This window comes from Calliopsis andreniformis, chromosome 1 (assembly GCF_051401765.1).
Source record: "Calliopsis andreniformis isolate RMS-2024a chromosome 1, iyCalAndr_principal, whole genome shotgun sequence".
NCBI lineage: Eukaryota > Metazoa > Arthropoda > Insecta > Hymenoptera > Andrenidae > Calliopsis > Calliopsis andreniformis.
This window is the reverse complement of record NC_135062.1, coordinates 13,098,996-13,116,530: the sequence shown is the minus strand read 5'-3', so window position 1 is coordinate 13,116,530 and position 17,535 is coordinate 13,098,996. Positions and strand designations below refer to the sequence as shown.

The 17,535-nt window shown below is 39.5% G+C and overlaps 3 protein-coding genes across 3 annotated transcripts; 2 read left to right on the top strand and 1 right to left on the bottom strand.

The window, feature by feature from the left end:
• Window positions 1–269: 269 nt before the first annotated feature.
• Window positions 270–3,682, top strand: Rrp6 (exosome component Rrp6). The gene is made up of 6 exons (XM_076375410.1): window positions 270–490; window positions 562–807; window positions 881–2,389; window positions 2,467–2,960; window positions 3,037–3,196; window positions 3,273–3,682. The coding sequence occupies exons 1-6, from the start codon at window positions 365–367 to the stop codon at window positions 3,324–3,326; spliced, it is 2,589 nt and encodes an 862-aa protein (XP_076231525.1). The 5' UTR covers window positions 270–364; the 3' UTR covers window positions 3,327–3,682.
• Window positions 3,683–3,753: 71 nt separating this feature from the next.
• On the top strand, window positions 3,754–5,635 carry LOC143182942 (phospholipase A1). The gene is made up of 7 exons (XM_076384280.1): window positions 3,754–3,782; window positions 3,882–4,347; window positions 4,438–4,541; window positions 4,618–4,925; window positions 4,991–5,086; window positions 5,160–5,405; window positions 5,499–5,635. Exons 1-7 carry the CDS (start codon window positions 3,754–3,756, stop codon window positions 5,570–5,572), a joined length of 1,323 nt encoding a protein of 440 aa, XP_076240395.1. The 3' UTR covers window positions 5,573–5,635.
• On the bottom strand, window positions 3,779–17,512 carry Nost (Nostrin). Its single transcript, XM_076375396.1, has 9 exons — window positions 15,979–17,512; window positions 14,745–15,308; window positions 8,960–9,048; window positions 8,767–8,846; window positions 8,517–8,641; window positions 7,513–7,977; window positions 6,909–7,238; window positions 6,678–6,830; window positions 3,779–6,602 (listed from the first exon to the last, which is right to left on the bottom strand). Exons 1-9 carry the CDS (start codon window positions 16,969–16,971, stop codon window positions 6,183–6,185), a joined length of 3,219 nt encoding a protein of 1,072 aa, XP_076231511.1. The 5' UTR covers window positions 16,972–17,512; the 3' UTR covers window positions 3,779–6,182.
• Window positions 17,513–17,535: the final 23 nt, after the last annotated feature.

The following is a 17,535-nucleotide window of genomic DNA, read 5'->3' as shown; positions in this document are numbered from 1 at the left end:
TTATTACGCATAGCGTTCTGTAATATATATTCCCATCATTAAATTAGAGAAGAAAGGAAAAATTTAATATTTATTTTTCATATTTATTTAAATTGAGATAGTTATTTTTGGAGGGAATTTCAAATTTTAAATTTCAAAATTTAGAATATATGCAAATTTAAAAATTTGAATTGTTGAAGCTGTGGAAACAGAAGTGGTAACTGTCTATACTTCATTCATGCTTGTTATGTGTAGGTTATGTTCACTCCGTGTAGGTTATGTCCCCCGAAGGACAAAGTGGAGTGTAATTTCAAGTATTTATTTTTCAGTATCAAATAATTTTGAGTGAAAATAAGACTAGAATCGTCGATTCACACATAACAACATGGATCCTAATGAAGATTGGAGTGGCAATTGCCAAGACACAAATAATGACGAAGCGTGTGCAAATGAGACCGAGGAGGTTATCCCAATCATACCAGGATATGCAAGCTTTGATGCTTATGTTCAGGTAAAATTTATTTTTGGCATTAAGTGCATTAAACAATTAATGAAATGCATTAAATAATTCTTCGTTTCTAGGAAGCATTCAATGCAATCAGATCTGGAATTAAAGCTGCTAATAGTTTGCCCACTGGATCAAATCACAACTACTATTCATGTTTTCCTAGTTTTATTGCTGCTAAGGATCAAAACTTGAAGTTGTTATTAAGTGTGATGCAACATACGCTAAGTATAGCAGGGGTCAAGAGTAACATTTTTCACCGTGACATTGAAGAGAAGTTTGATCTTCTACTGGAAACAAATGATATATTGTTAGACAGAGCAGTAAGTGTTGTTCTGATGACTGTTGCAGATTTAAGTTCTATTATATATAAATGTGGAATATTGCCTGCTCCAGAATGCTCTAATGGATGAAGAAACTGGTATCACCAAAAATGCAGAAGTGGAACTAGTTGTATCCCAAACACATAAATCAGCAGTTAATGATAGTTGGAATAAGAAAACTTATCAGACAACTGAGACTTCTGATGCTACACATTCTGTGCGCTTACTTGCTGGTAAAAATGTTCAAAGACCGCAATTAATGTTTAAGGACAAAATTGATAACAGTTCTAAACCTTGGTGTCCCAGGATTAAAGACAAACCAAATTCTTTGAAACCATTAGCCATTTATTTAGAAGAGAGCGAGACTGGTGAGGTGTTTAATCATCCCTATGAATATGAGTTGGATATGTTTATGCTTCCTGCTGACCAGTTAAAGAAATCTGAACCAGTCAAATATAAATCTTTGGAAGAAACACCATTAGTAATGGTTGAAAATGCGTCGGATATGAAACTGTTATTGGAGGATCTGAAAAAGTACAAAGAAATTGCTGTGGATTTAGAACACCATTCCTATAGAAGTTTCCAAGGCATAACTTGCTTAATGCAAATCTCAACCAGGGACAAAGATTATCTGATAGACACTTTATCTTTGAGATCAGAATTACATGAGTTAAACGAAATCTTCACTAAGCCAAGTATTCTAAAAGTATTTCATGGAGCTGATTTAGATGTTCAGTGGCTCCAAAGGGATTTATCTCTATATCTAGTAAACATGTTTGATACACACCAGGCTGCAAAACAGCTTAATTTACCATATCTGAGTTTAGCTTATTTATTAAAACGATATTGCAACATAGATCCTAATAAACACTTCCAACTAGCAGACTGGCGTATAAGACCATTGCCAGAGGAGCTTCAAAAATATGCTAGAGAAGACACTCATTATTTATTGTACATAAAAGATATTCTAAGAAATGCTTTAATAGACGTTGCCAATGGACAAACCAATATCTTGAAAGCTGTCTATGACAGAAGTACAGACATATGCAAAAAGACTTATGTAAAACCGATATGGACAGAAGAAAGTTGTATGAGCATGTACAGAAAGAGTCACAAAATGTTCAATAACAAACAGCTTTACGCTCTAAGAGAACTGCATATATGGAGGGATATCACTGCCAGAGAGGAAGACGACAGTACTGGCTATGTATTACCAAATCATATGCTTCTAAACATAGCTGAAACATTACCCCGTGAAATGCAAGGAATTCTCGCATGCTGTAATCCAATACCTCCCTTGGTTCGGCAAAATTTGTTAAAGCTACATAAAATAATATTAAAAGCTCGGGAACAGCCACTTATTAAGCCAGTTCTTGAAGATCTTAGGCAGAGATTAACTCAAAGAAATCCCATTTCAAATGCAGAAGCATGGATGTATTCCCCTCATGATATTCCAAGCGGTACAGAAGCGAGAGCTGATTTACCATGTTTGTTGGACAAAGATAATTCCATAGAAACACCAAGTTTGGTAACTACAGTAAAACATACAGTAACAGTTTTTGATAGTCCAGTTACATCTGAGGTAAAGTTAAAATGTTAATAAATCCTATGGCTTACATTTTGTGAATGTATGACTAAACGTGTAACTTGGTTTTCTAGGACGAAGAAATGGAGGGCGAGCAAAAGAATATTAAGAAGAAAAAGTTCATCTTTATAAGTCCCTTCGAACGATACAAACGCGTTATACCTATGGTAGCAGAAGAAGAGGCACGCGAAAGGGAAAGGCAAAAGCAGGAAGAAGAAGCACGGTTAACTAAAGTCAAAAAAGAGGAAGAGGAAATAGCTGAAAGCAAGAATCGAGTATTCGAACATTTCAAGCAAGTTGCTCAGGGAGCAGAAGGAGTTGCCACAACACCGCCAAGGAAACCATTACAAACTCCTTTAAGTCAGATGCAAGGACGGAAAAGAAAGCGAGACTCTAATATTATCAAACAAGAGGAAACACAGGAGAAAAGTAACGACAGTTTATTAACACCAGCACCATCGTTAGAGACGAAAATTACTCAAGGTATAAAGAGAGAACTAGACGATGATGAGTGTGTAATAATAGAGCAAAACGAGGTTTCCAATAATGACGCCATTAAATCGATACGGTAAGTATAGGGATGCAAAATAATTGATATGCAGTTATTAAATTAATTATGTACTATTCTTACAATTTGTTTCTAGAGCAAGGCAAAAAGGAGAAAAGAAAAAAGCAACAGTTGCAGAATTAACTAAGAAAGGTCTCATGCCATCAAAACATTTTGATTATAGAAAAGTGGACTTCAGTAGTTTTCAAGGAGGTAGTAAAAATATGGATAATCAAGTTACCTTCGACCAGACAGTGGTAAGAGAATATCCATATTTAATTTTACTAACTAATAATTAGAGAAATATTATTATACGGTTGGTTTTCTTTACAGAAAAAGCAGAAAGAGAAAAAGCGAAAACGAAAGAAGCAGAAATTGAATATATAGATTATAAAATGTTCGATCTGCAGTTTTATAGCAACCACTCAAGCGGAATACAATTTCATCCTAATATTGTGTATGGTCTTGTGATCATATTTGACCTAGGAAGATTATTATATTTACTTTTGTATTTGTATTATATACAAATGACGTAACAATTAAGACAAACAATTGAGAACATATTGTTAAATACCAGAACGAAATAAACTAGTTGTTTGGACATCACATATAAATATCTTTTCAACAAATTTATATAAACTTGTTATACTTTGTTATGCATTTATATATTCGAATAAAATTATATTATTTTTCAACTTTTAATGCTTTCTTCGTGTTTCAGTATGATACAGACAGTATAAAAATAACCAACAAGATATCTTAAAATATTGTTACACTTGAACTTACTGATATAATCTGTGTTATCATAGGTCATATGGCTCCAATTTTTTTATTGTGCAGCATGTATATAAACATCGTTGTATATCCTAGAAGAAGATAGAACGTGAAGTTGTTTCAAACGGTCACGAGAAATTTAACAGGAATAATGATATCTCTTCTCAGAACGCTAATTAAACTATCTCTATTTTCTCCCGCACATAATCACGTTTTTCAAAACAGTGCAAATATAAACACAAGTTTGGCCTCTGTCGGAGGCTCGCTGACTTCTCACCACAGTAGCAATTTGACAGACTTTATATTTGCACTGTCAAATGCTTCGAGTCTCACAGACGCTCGTGCAGAGTCTAAGTCAAATCAAGTCGACTGCTTTGGCTTGGGGAAAACGTTAGCTGCAACGTTGGAGTGGTTTTTTATGAGCAAACCCAATGGAACAAATGCATTGGACGTTCAATTCCTGTTGTCTTCAAGAAATCAGCCACAGCGTGTTAAAGTAGCAATTGGTAAACAATTTGGCTTGGAATGGACAGATTTTCAGATTGAACGCAGAACTATTATAATAGTCCATGGATTCTTATCCCATGGCCAAGAATCATGGATTCGTGATATGGAAAAATCATTTCTTAGATGGGTAAGTTAATATCTCTTTTCTTTAAATGTACTCTACTGATACTGAATGAAGCTACTGAAATAATTATAAACATTTTTTTACATTTTCTAGAACGATGTCAATATTGTGGTTGTAGACTGGAGTAGTGGAGGCAACACTTGGAATTACTACAAAGCAGCAGTCAACACTAGAGTGGTGGGATATCAGATTGCAAGGTTTACTTTCTGTAGTTTTATAAGGATTTTGTAACCGTATAATATCTCACAAAATTTATCTTTTTGCTTCTGAAAGATTTTTGGAGCATGTAGAGAATATCACGAGTATTCTAAGTACTTCCAATGATATCAACTGGGGACCCTTACATTTAGTGGGTCATAGCCTTGGGGCACATATTTGTGGTTTTGCTGCAAAGGAGCTGAGAAGAAGGCAAAGTAAATGGAAGGTCGAGAGGATAACAGGATTGGACCCCGCACAGCCATGTTTCAAAAATGCAGATCCCTCTGTGAAACTTCACAAATCAGATGCACTATTTGTCGATGTCATTCATACAAATGGAAGATTGCTTTCTCAAATTGGATTAGGTTTACCAGAGCCTATAGGTAGGTAAGCGTCATGTGCTCATTATTTTTTTGAATCATACATTTTAGAAACACTTTTCCATTAGGTCACGTTGACTTTTATCCAAATGGTGGCAGAAGTCAACCAGGCTGTGTAAGGATGAACTCCTCATATTTTGAATATTTACCAATTCCTCTTCAAGGTGAGATATATACGCTTATAATTCTTATTTCACATTATATCTTCTCTATTTTGATATAACAAGTACTTTTCAGCAATCAATAAATCGATATGCAGTCATGGACGTTCGTACATTTACTTAATAGAATCTTTGATATCCGATATTAAACATAATTGCACCTTCTGGGCGCATCATTGGGATTTATCGTATCGAAATTTGCTACGAGTAGCATCGGAGTCTTGTGACAAAAATATTTGTTCTGAAATGGGTATAAATGCGATAAATCATCCTCAGCGTGGGACATTTTTCGTTGCTACGTCCGACAGTGTACCATTTTGTAGTAAGTTATACTGAGCGATTAAATATTATGAAAGTTTAAATGTTTATTAATGCTTGTCAGCAATGGTATTCTTGTATGTTACTTCTTTTTTAGACAACGATACTCGCATCATCAACGAAGTGATAATTGAGCTGGTGAGGGACCACGCGAACGAGCTTAACGATTGAGATGTGTCAATAAATTAATAGGATCTGTATTACTCATTTATAAATAAATGCTCTTTACTCTGATTTGCAATTACATGCGATGCTTAAGTTATTCAGTACCTCTAATCGTAAAAGATTATGTACAATTGGATTTCGAAGATTAAACGAATTATATACATGGTGCAGCGTGTTCAGTTCCGTTCATGATGGCTGCGTCAAGTAATCTTCGATATCACAAAGGTGCAACGTATATCCCTTTTCAGTTTCATCCTATAATCTTTAATCATATTGTAATGACTGATGCAATCTTTCACTAACATAAAACCAGCATTATATTATACTTCAGTACTCTAGCTTATACCGGTACTATAAATTAGTTATAAATTACACGACGTAAACTATAAAAACAGAAAGCAATGTTTCGTTGTCTAAATACCTCTTGGATGTCGCTTCACCTATTGTACCAAAAGTATTAACTCTATATGCCCGTGTTAACGTGTGCATTCTCTGCATGAATCCTACACACAATTTAGTGGCACTTCAAAAATATATGCAGACGTCTGCTTAATCTTTGTTTCGTAAAAAATGGAACTTCAATCTCTTACAGCTCAAAACAATGATTCCTATGGAATCAATGAATAACTTGCACGTACGTAGCTGGAAATATTCCAGTTCGTCCCCTGCATTCGCCAATCCACCAGCCATCAGGTTGCTTCTGATGCACCGTTATCAAATCCCCAGGGTTCAGACTAAGCTCGTCATTTAAATTTGCTGAATATTGATAAATCGCCCTGCACTGTTCCGTTCCATCAGGCTTGCTCGCCGTTTCAGCAGCGTCGACATCTTGGTTATTATTGTCTTCCGAGTGGCTGCTGAACTCATCGAAGTCGCTAAAATCATCCTCATCGGGTGGATTCTCTGAGTTCCCATCACCGGCTGTTCGATCAGCCCAGTGACGACTCTCGGTTTCGTGATCCTTCGTCAGATGAACTTCTATGTCGTCCTCGTCGTCCTGGAACTCAAACGATTCGTTCTTTGCCCAAGAAGGAATCTGAAAGCAAGACACATTTCTTTATTCCTTAAATTCAATCATCCCAAAATTCTTCTGGGACTATCGTACTGATACCTTAAGGACACTTTGCTGAAGACCCTGTTTATCCCTAGAAACTAAAATATGCTCTGCCAGAGGATGTTTACCCCGCTTGCTGCCTTCCACTTCCGCCAACGTCCCTCCAACTTTATACCTTGCTGCTTCCAAGTATAATAACATTGAGCGCATCTGAAGAAGATTGAAACAATTTACTGTAAAATATCACCGTCTACTATTTGCTTCCTTGAATTATAATTGAAGTCTCACATGATGCAACTTGTCAGTCACATTCTGCGTGCTCTCATCCGCCGCGAATGCAGGAGTCGCGATGAAGGCTCTATGAAGAGTTTCAAGTCCCTCTCTCCCTCGTCGTTCACGCTCCAGATCTTGCCTGATCAGATGAAGAACTCTGACCAGCGCCTGCTTCCGACGTTCCCTGTTCATCGCTAGAGTAACATGCTCTGCGTAGAAGTCTGGCAGGAACTGCTCAGCATTACAGCAGTCATTGCTCTCCACTCTGCGTATGAGGTTCTTCAGGATCTCGATGTCTTGAGAGACGTTGCAGTTGCGTACAGGAGCAGCCAGGCGATCTGCACTCTGTAACGAGAGATCTTTGAATTGAGGTAAATGTCCCAATACTTGAATGTTTAAGATGCTAAATATCTCAGTAAGTAAACAAGTTAAAACTGTATGTCCCAATATTTTAATCCTTTGTACTCCTAATTTTCAAACAATTTTCTTTACAATAATTCCCTCTTATTCTACTCCTTCTTATTCTAGTTTTTATTTTTAATTAGGTGTACCTAATACTTTAAGATAACCTTGTATACGTTACCCTGAAGAGTTACAGGCCGAGTGGGGAAACGCTTACCTGTTGAAGACGAGGGGCGAGGGCTTGCAGGTGCGCCAGGTAGACGTTCGCGAGGTCTTTGAGCGCGCTCAGTCGTTCCTCCTCGAGAAGCTCCATTTGCTTGGCTCCCTTCCTTACTGTGCTTTCGTACTCGAGCCTGGCTCTCTCGGCTCTCACGCTCACCGTGTAAAACTCTGTGTCTGCCCTACGAGAGGAGTCCTCGGCCTTTCTCCTCCTCGACTCTAACTTGCTCGCCTCCTTCTCTGTCATATGATGGTTCGATGATTTGTTGTTGTTCTGCTGGCTTTGGCTGATCGATTGCAACCTCGCCAGGTCCTGCAGCCTCTCGTTCTCCCGCGCGCAGGCGAAACTTTGCTTTTTGCTCTTCATCGCGACGTTACGCCACTCGTGGAGGGACTTCCCTGCTTTGTCCACGGAATTCTCGATGGACTTCCTCGAGCGGCCTTGAGCCTCTGCTACTCCCACCTGTGGATATGAGAAATTCGCTTTGTTATTGCCTTGACTGGTTCTTTACTAACACTATGGCTTCCATGCTATGTTTACTAAAGTCTACTACACGCACGAGAATGTTAGATCTAAATAACATTGCTTTTAATTCATTTTTGTACTCATTTTTTCGCAAGTACTAATTCTAATTTCTTTTCTTTGGTTTAGTGTCTTTCTTCTAATATAATAACTGTGGTCATACATGACAGTTTTTAAATGTTATTCATAGCTAAGTAAATTAACAGAAAATTATTCATAGACACAGACTATCACCTGTTTGTGAAAATGTAACAGACAAAGTGTTAACGCTGATTGTAGACACTATGTTCTTAGTTTTAAGTATCGCATGAGAATGATACCTCAGATTTTTTCCAGCTTATCAGTCCTTATCTCTTCTCAACACTCATTATAGAGAAAAACTGTCAGTCATTGCAAACGATATCGCTGACAGTGATAATGATTATCGATGCCATTCAATAGCCATAAGATAATTATTGATAATTAGAAATAATTCTTACTCTAAGCGGTTTTGCCAGTTGTTCGCTGAGCGTTAGGCCCCACACCCTGTGGGCCTCCGCAGCAGCCTCCATTTCTTCGCCGACGCATCTCCATGCCTCGTTCACACCTCCACTGCTATTGCCACCTGAGTTACGAAATGCAATGTTTAGAAAAGCAAATGATTACCAAGTGATTGGTATTCGAATTAACAGAACCAGCTCCTCTTGCAACTATGCTCGACACTAATGGCGATAAAAACTGTTGAAGTACCTTGGTCCTTCGCGCAGGCTTTCGTCAATTTGTTGCTCAGTTTGCTGAGTCCTTTGGCATAGTTTGCTTCGAGCTCCGCCCTGAAACGAGAGGAAGGAATTTTTCACCAGCTCCAAAGTGGTGTATACATTACAGGATCCTAATCTCAAACTAAACCCATAACACATTCCAAATAAAGAACAGCAAAAAATACCTTTCATGGAGTATAGACGCCAGCTCCTTACAGAAATCACCGCCTTGCTTCACGTACCTCCGAACATCCTCGAAGCCGCCCTGTCCTCCCTGCAAGCAGAGATCGCAATTAATCCCCCTTCCCCTGTTTTCAGCAGGAAAGTCTTCGAGGCATCGCCTTCCACGCTTGAATAATCGCGGTACTTAAGGAGAACGCACACTGGATAGCGGTAACCACGCATCGTGGCTCACGAGATCAAACATTTCTAATGTCCTGCCAGTGAATTATGAGGATTTCTTTGGCCAGAGCGAGCGTCCATGCTGGTTTCCGGTCGCGGAGAAAAAAGAAATTTACGGTGAATAAAGCTTCCGTTTCACCTGTGCGTCGATATCTCTGCTTTGTTCGACCGACAACACGCCACAGATTTACGAGCGGTCAATCGATTTATAGCGGTGCTGAGCAGAGGAAAGAGAAGTCAATCTTTCCTATGCACGTGCAAGGCTCGCCAGGGGAAAGGTGAAACAGTGACATCGATGCTTCGATATCTTGCTAACGATTCTGACGAACCGAGAGGTTTCGACCATTTATCATTCGAGGCATCATCGGTTATTAACTTACGAATATTTTAGTCTACATATGGACTCTAGAGTCAGAGTGTATTAAATTACTCATCTGATACTTAACAGAAGAATAAATCAAAGGTGTAGAAATTCTGTAACTTTGAAACCACAAAAGATGTAAATGTCCACGTAATTTTTTGAGAATAAAATAGAAGATATTGTCTATGAGAATTGAATAATTGTTATCGAATATTTTAGTGTAGGATGTCTTTGTAATACAGAAGATATTTTTGACAGGGTTTCAACTCAACACCTTGAATTCTCACGAACAGGAAAAAAGGTGAAGGAAGCCATAAAATAAGAGGCATTTAACTAAATGTCAACATAACGATTAAAATTCTATTTGACTTATTATCGATTTAATTATCTTTTACTGCGACGTTGAAATACCATCGATCGTTACTTGTTGCTGCCACAACGAGCGTACGAAATCGATTTTCTACGATAACGTGGGTCTTCTTGCGCGTGCAAGCGATTCTTTAACGACACACTTTCTCGAGCGCGATTTATTTCCTTCCGTAGACTCGAAAGCTACAAAGAAAGTATAGCTGAGTTACTGTCTCGAGTTACCTCGTAAAGTTTGCCTATCGATAACCGACAACAATAATATCGATAATTCAAAGTACTAACAACGGTTCTACGATAAAGATCTTTATTAAGTCGAAGAAATCATTAGGTTGCTTCTTGACAACATTCCAAACAATCTAGGCTTTTCTCGCTACAGCCTCACGGTATTCTGATCACAAATTTATAATGAGGAAATCGTGACAATCTTTGATTTTCAAATTTTTAAATATTCAAATATTCAAATATTCAAATATTCAAATATTTAAATCTACAAATTTCCGAATCTTTACATTTAAAAATTTTTAAATCTGAAGAGTAATGTTACTCTTCAATTCTGCAACTCATCATAGAATGTATAATTCAGTCCCAAGAAAGTGGAAACTGCTCTCTGTCGGCGACATAAAAAGCGCAATAAACTGAGGATAAACATCTTCATCCAAAGTAAAACAAGCCCATGAATTTGCAATACGCATTCAGACGTAATGATTTTAACGATAATGGTATGCGGTGATAGTCTACCACAAACGAGAGATCCGCGTTTAGTTGGTGCAGAGAAACAAGCAAGTTCATTAAGAATAGAAAGTGTCTAAATATTTTTTACTAGCCAGACGCATGCCGTGCGATGATTTTACTCGACGTTTCTTAAAAGATTCTCTAATCGAGTCTGCAAGCAACGTCCATCAGTGTTCCTTTGTTACAAATTAATGGTTAATAAACAGAGTATCTTTGCCAATACAAACGTTAATTATTGTACATAAATATACATACGATGAAAACAGAAACCGGTAGTCTTGGCAGATAAAGTGGCCATAAGTAGGCGTGCAATTTTTCATTTTTATTCGTCCTGAGAAATCTGGATTTTCCTGTGTTACGTTTCGTATCGGAATATTTTTGCCCGCAACGACCGGATTGATGGAAAAGAATAATTGAAAATATTAATTCCTGCAGTGGAACCTACCGTTCCAGCTGCTTTCGTAAACTTCTGGCTCGACGAGTTTCGAGTGATTTTTGCGACGATTTTAAGGCTCGTTTAAAACGAATCAAATCTATTTTACATTAACCTCCTAATGCAGACGCCCGTGACACTAGCTGTGGACCAATTTTACTAATTTCAGTTAGGTAGATACACTTAGGCGTGTGAAGAAGCAATCGTATAGGTTTCGACCAGCGAATCGTGTTGGTTCGGTGATCGATGCGTTCACGAAATAAACAGAGAATATTTTTTGAATAGAGTCTATCCCATGAGAGTTCAAGAAGACCCAAGCCCATACAAACAATTAAAGTTCAGAACTCTGAACATCATTATCACAATAATTATTGTCACAGCTTGTACTCACAGATATTATCAAGGGACTGAAACAAGACTTTGTCGCTCACTTTCGAACATATACATTCTTCCAACAGGAAACGACGATGTAACGATACCTATATTCTTTCATTACATCAGAATGACACTTCTTACCAGTCTGTGACCAGTGACGTAATGTGTCAGGTTTCCTATCGACATAGATATCTTCCACGTGAGTCTCACATTTTATCATAGGTGCAACGAGCGGTACTTGAACGTTACTCAAGGTGGTCATTTTGAGCATCTTCTATAAAAGTAATTAAACCAGAAAACTCATTATATCTCATGAACGAAGACAGACAGGACACGTCTGTATGACTTTGTTCTATTGTTTTTAGGCATACAATCAACTCCCGAAGTGGGTCCCACATTTTATAAAACGTCCTGTATAACATTCTGTCGAGGCTGTAATAAATCTTTAGTCAGACCAACGAAATTGTCGCTCGTGTGCGCCTATGCTAGGGTAGCTTCATTGATCCCATGATGAACCTCTCGCGGGGTCATCGTTCTCATCCCCGTCACACGCGACAGGCGAAAGAAAACGAATACAGACTGTGTCATTGCCATTCGTTTTCACCGATGCGTATCAGGGAGCCATCCGCGCGCTAGAGATACAAGATAATGGTAGAAATTGCACGGACGTGTGGAAAATTGAGCGTACAAAGGAAAGCTGGGGCCAGGATGCCTTCTCATGGCACCGTGCGAGCACCGCGAGATGCACGAGCGTTAATACACGGCATCGCGGTGATAGTATCCACGACCTCCGCGATTTCACCGTGCCACGTGAACCTGAGTCGAGGAAGTCTCGAAGGTAAAAGGGAAAGGAAACGTGTGCCGTCGACAGCAATCATCGAACGTTCGAAATTTTTAATGGGTCCAGTGAAATTAGTTGCCTTGGATGAAAGTTCTTCTAAACAGAGCTAGGATAGACAGGGTACATTAGAAACTGACTTAACGTGGCAACAGCCTTAGGAAATTGACATGCCAGATGATTCTGGTAGGCTTCAAAAAATGCAACACCTGTACTGGATCTAAGGTCTAGATCAGTCTTGTTTTGGTATGACTCTAGTTTAACTCAGAAAATACCAGTTTTCTAGCGTTGCAGACAATTTAAAAGCTTGAATATTTAGTGAAATTATCATAGGTCTCATAAAATCTAGATTCTCATATGTAGAACGCTAATTTTGTTATTTCAGTTCTTGGTCCATGAATGTTTCATTTGGGTGACGAATTTGAAAACACTGACGAAATTCTGGTCTTCTTATATAATTTGTGTTTTGTATTTCCAAGGTCCTTCTGAAGATGGAAATATAAAATGCTTCTGCAGAGTGAAAAGGAGTTAACTCAGAGCTAGGAAGCTCTGTGTGACCGTAGAGACCACCTGTTGCACACGTTAACCCATTTGTTCCGCGGCCGTAGTAGTATAGTATCCGATCTGACGTATCAATTAACCTTTTACTTCGAAAGGCTTCGTCCTCGACCAGCCGGCGTTAATACATTTTATTTTTATATATCCAGTTTCGCTGAGGATCGAAGGAACCTCTCTCGACGCATGTTTTCTACGACATCTCCTTCCACATTTCGTTGCTTTGACGGAGATGGATCGCAAGAAAGTTGATCTTTCTCCAGCGATAGCGAACACGCTAATGCATCGCTGTAAAGGGGCAGAAAAATAGTCGATCCATGGAATCGTATATTATCGACTGTTGGATTAAGTAGAAGATGGCTTGACACTTGTTGGAAGCGAGGATTTTCTCTGAACCCCGTCGAACTTTTCATTCGGACGCTTCGAAAAGTTCATTCCTACTTTCTCTGTCGCCTTCGGAAATTTCTTACGTATTCCAGTCACTCGTACGCGTTGATTATTGTTTCTGATGCATGTCATCAAGCATTCTCGCTTTTTAGAATATTTATCGACGCGTGTATCATCAGGAACAAGCGCAAGTGAAACTGACGAGAAACTTTCTAACAATTCGATACATACTTGTTGGTATTATCTATGTGCATAATAGAAATCAAATTAAGCCTGCGTATACGAAATCAGCGAATTACGCGTTAACGATCGGACGAGCAAGAATTAGCAAGAGAAAAGAAATTTCAGTTGGATTAATGGTAAGACTTGTATCAATAAAAATTCTATTAAACAGCTTCCATAAGTATTCGAAGTGCTGGAAAAATTTAAGTGTTCGGAGGAGAAAACTGAGCATTCTTGCGAGAAAATTTCAGAGACCTAGAGGAAAACTCAAGTGGCCTAGAGGAATTTCTAGTGACCAAGGGGAAAATTCTGACGTCCTAGGGAGAAAATTTAGTGACCTAAGAGGAATATGCCAGTAATCTAAGGAGAATTTTCTAGTGATCTAAGGAAACAGAGAAATCCCTAGGCCCTGGGGACAATTCAAATTCTAGAAAGTATGAACATTTTCAATTGTCTTGATTAAGTATTATATACAGCTACCTGTAGGTTCAATGGAAACTGGCAGAAAGGTGCAAATGTTGGCGGAGGAGCGTGCTCGAAACAAAGTCAGCGATTTTCTCCGCCCAGCTTTCCCACACTTTCCATGCTTTGATCGCTGCACCGTACAGTATTTATATTTATTGTTCGTGTCTACCGGTGCTTTGCTCAGATAGTTATCTCGATATCCGTATACGATCGCATAAAAAGAGCGCCAAGGGCTGTGCACGACCTTAACGGTCGATCGCAATCGATTATGAGTTGCTTTATAAACTTACGCGCACTTTCTTGGCGTAACAGCTGTACGACACCTGAAGAAATAATGTGAGATTAGAGGCAGACAAGTTCAGTCCCTCGTACACAGTCGTTCGATCGTTTAAATAGATCAAGACATAAAATAGGTACGATGTATTCCCTCGATTAGCGAAACTAACTGTTTAGAGGCTGTTTATAGTGTCTGTAATTAGCTACTATATTTACTATACCATAGTCGGCGAAATTTATATCGAGCAATCGACAATAATTCCAATTTCAAAGAAAACTGCCTCTAATCAACTATTTCCTTCGTTCCATAAACTCTTTTAAGAGATCTTTCTCACACTCATTTGTAGTTGAGCGAATTATTAGATATTTATGATCGCAATTAGTCGAAATTATACGTCGAGAAGAGATCACTATATCTACAACGCAGTCAGCAATAAAATCACGAAAATTGTAATCCAAGACTCGCAGATTGACTCGCCAGATATCTCATCGATTCATAACTCTGGCGAGCGAAACGAAAGGAAACGTTCTAGCGAACGAAATAGTACGATATACCTCTTCGGCCTCGTGAACGTGCAGTAGATGAGTGGAGGCCATTAACCCCCTGATTGACCCCAGCATTCTCCTCTTAATCAGGCCAGCTTTTCGAGTATGATCCCTGGTCTCTCCAGTTACGTTGTCCGCCTCCTCCATCTCCGTGTCTGAGCACAGTTTATCCATGCTGAAGGAGACAGCATCCACTCTCTTCTTATCACTACTGAAGATGTTGTCGCTGCTGGCGGCCATCTTCCTCAAATTGCTTGCATTAACGCCCGAATCGTCCGAGGTGTTTCTCACCGACAGATTCGCGCTTTCGGGAGAAGAGGTCACGTTCTCTTGCGACACAGAGGCCAGACCGAACTCCTCTACTCGAGTGATCGATCCCATGTCTTGAGTCCTCGCTTTGGACAAGTCGTACGAGGCAGTTTGGCCCTTCGAGACCTTTACCACCTGACACTCTCCCGAAAGGGCTCCAACTGCTTGGAGCCTCGCGTGTTTGTTCACTACCTCGTTGAGCTTCGATGTTTCGTCGCGCAGCCAGGTTCTCATCTTGTTCCACGCCTTCCCCAGGCGACGCTTCTGTAACGTCAGGGTTCCTGTAGACGCGACTTTTCGAGCCCAAGAGAAGGGAACACTTGGTGTTACGTGATCAATCGTGACGATAAGTTTGATATTTAACAGATTGGAGACTGATGATCCCCTTGTTGGGTCAAGGGATAGGTTTCTTCGTTAATCGAGGATAGGACATTTGAGTCATTTTTAAAATTAGAATGTACTGTATGCAGATCCACTACTGTGTCCTAATTAGGTACAGAGGAAACTCCTAAAATTCTAGTGAAACGTGTCTGACTCAGTACTTATTCTACTGCCAGCGTGCACTAGCCTGATCAGACATAGCTAAGTCAGTAGAATAAGCCCCAAGTCAGACACATTTTAGGCGTTTTCTCTATAATTAATATAATTAATATAAGTATTAATATAATTAATACCTCTGAACTGAAGCTTTAAACGCAATTCCATCTATCATTTTATGTTCATTTTGATCTTATTTTAGTACGTAGAATCACTCTTCAAAATAATTTGCCCTCTCATCCTCTAAACCTAACTCAAATATTAACAGTAAGATTACTCCAAATGTTTCGCCGTGTCACCCAAACCTCAAATCCCAGTTACAAAACTCTGACTCATCATTATCGTCACGATTGATCCCATCGTACCCATCGAACAATTTCACCCATTCCACGGGTACCTTAGTCAGTCTGCTTCTTCTCGACACACTCGTAACATCATTGGAGCATTCAGGATCCGAGTATGACCCAGACATGGAGGCGATTCCTGCATCATACCCATCGCTATCAGAGACTCCATAACTTTTCCTCCCAGACTTCAACGACCTGGACGACAGTTTCGTTCGATCCTTCCTATCCACCAAATCCATCTTCCTCGGCACACCCACAATCTTCCCCTCCTCTCCAGCGCCACGCGACTCGTCCACAGCCTCGACCTTCTCTTCAACATTTTTCGATTCCTTCTCGAATTCCTCTGACTTCGTGCCTCGAATTTCGTTATCTTCTGCTTCCCTTTCCTCCTCTCGACTTTCTACGACTTTCTCGGTTTCGATTTCCTCGAGGACGCGCGAATTCCGAGGAACGTCGTACAGCTGATTCAGTGAGGGCTCTTCCAGTTTGCCTGTGACTGGTCCTGCATTGTCTAAAACCGACGCGTCGAGTTTCTCCTCGGGGCACAGGAAACTGAAGCTGATCGTGGGCACCCCTTCGTCGTTGGTTCTCACCGACGTGACCGCGGTCAGTTCCACCGAGCTCTTCAGTCGCTTCTCCTCTCTTCTCTCCTCTCCCTGCTCTTCATTGTTATCAGCTGAATCAACTTGTGGAGTTCCTCTGCGGAGTCTTTTCAGAGCCTCCTCGTTGTTCTGGTATAATTCTTCCTGTTTGTCTCGATGCAAATGATCCCTGCTGTTTTGGTACAGTTCTTCTTCGATTTTTCCATACTGATGGTCGTCACTTTTCTGCACCTCGTTTTCGTAATTTTCGTATAGCTGCTCTTGGTCGCTGGGCTGTTTAACAGTCACCTTGGATTCCTCAGCGTCGCTGAACGTGCGACAGTGTATTATCACTGGAACAGGCACGTCGTACCAGACTGTCGAGGAATTATCGCTACTGTTCAACGATGGCAATTTTCTGACCGACTTTAAGGTAGCCCACGCGTGCTTCACTTCTTCCATCTTATTGACTTCTTTAGAGATATTGGTACATGAGTGGGAGCTTGGTTCTTGGATTTATTTGTGACGGGGTATGATATTCAATTTATTGCAGTAGGACCTCGATTGAAGGGGTCAATGGGAGGCTCAAATCTGAAGGTTAATTATACTATTTACAGTGAGATACTTTTATGTTAGCTATGTCACATAAGTTTCAGGGACTCAATGTAGCATAAAGTATCGTGAGATATGTTTTCATATCAGAATCCATATTTTGCATAGTATTATTGATAGATGGGAGATATGATTCAGGTTGAATGTATGTTTGGAATTAAAACTATTATACATTTTCAAGTTCAATACAGTTCTTGAAAAAACTGAATAATCTCTTCTCTTCTCAAATCGACCAGTTCAACAATCATCTCGACTCGCGTCACACAATTTGCCTCTCTAACAACTGAAGCAGAGACAGTCTTCGAACTCCACAACATTTTAGATCCATCTTCCCCCAAAATCACCACTGTCCTCTTCTACGAAAAACACACACACCATTTTCCACTGTGTCACTCCTAGGACCGAAGAATCCTG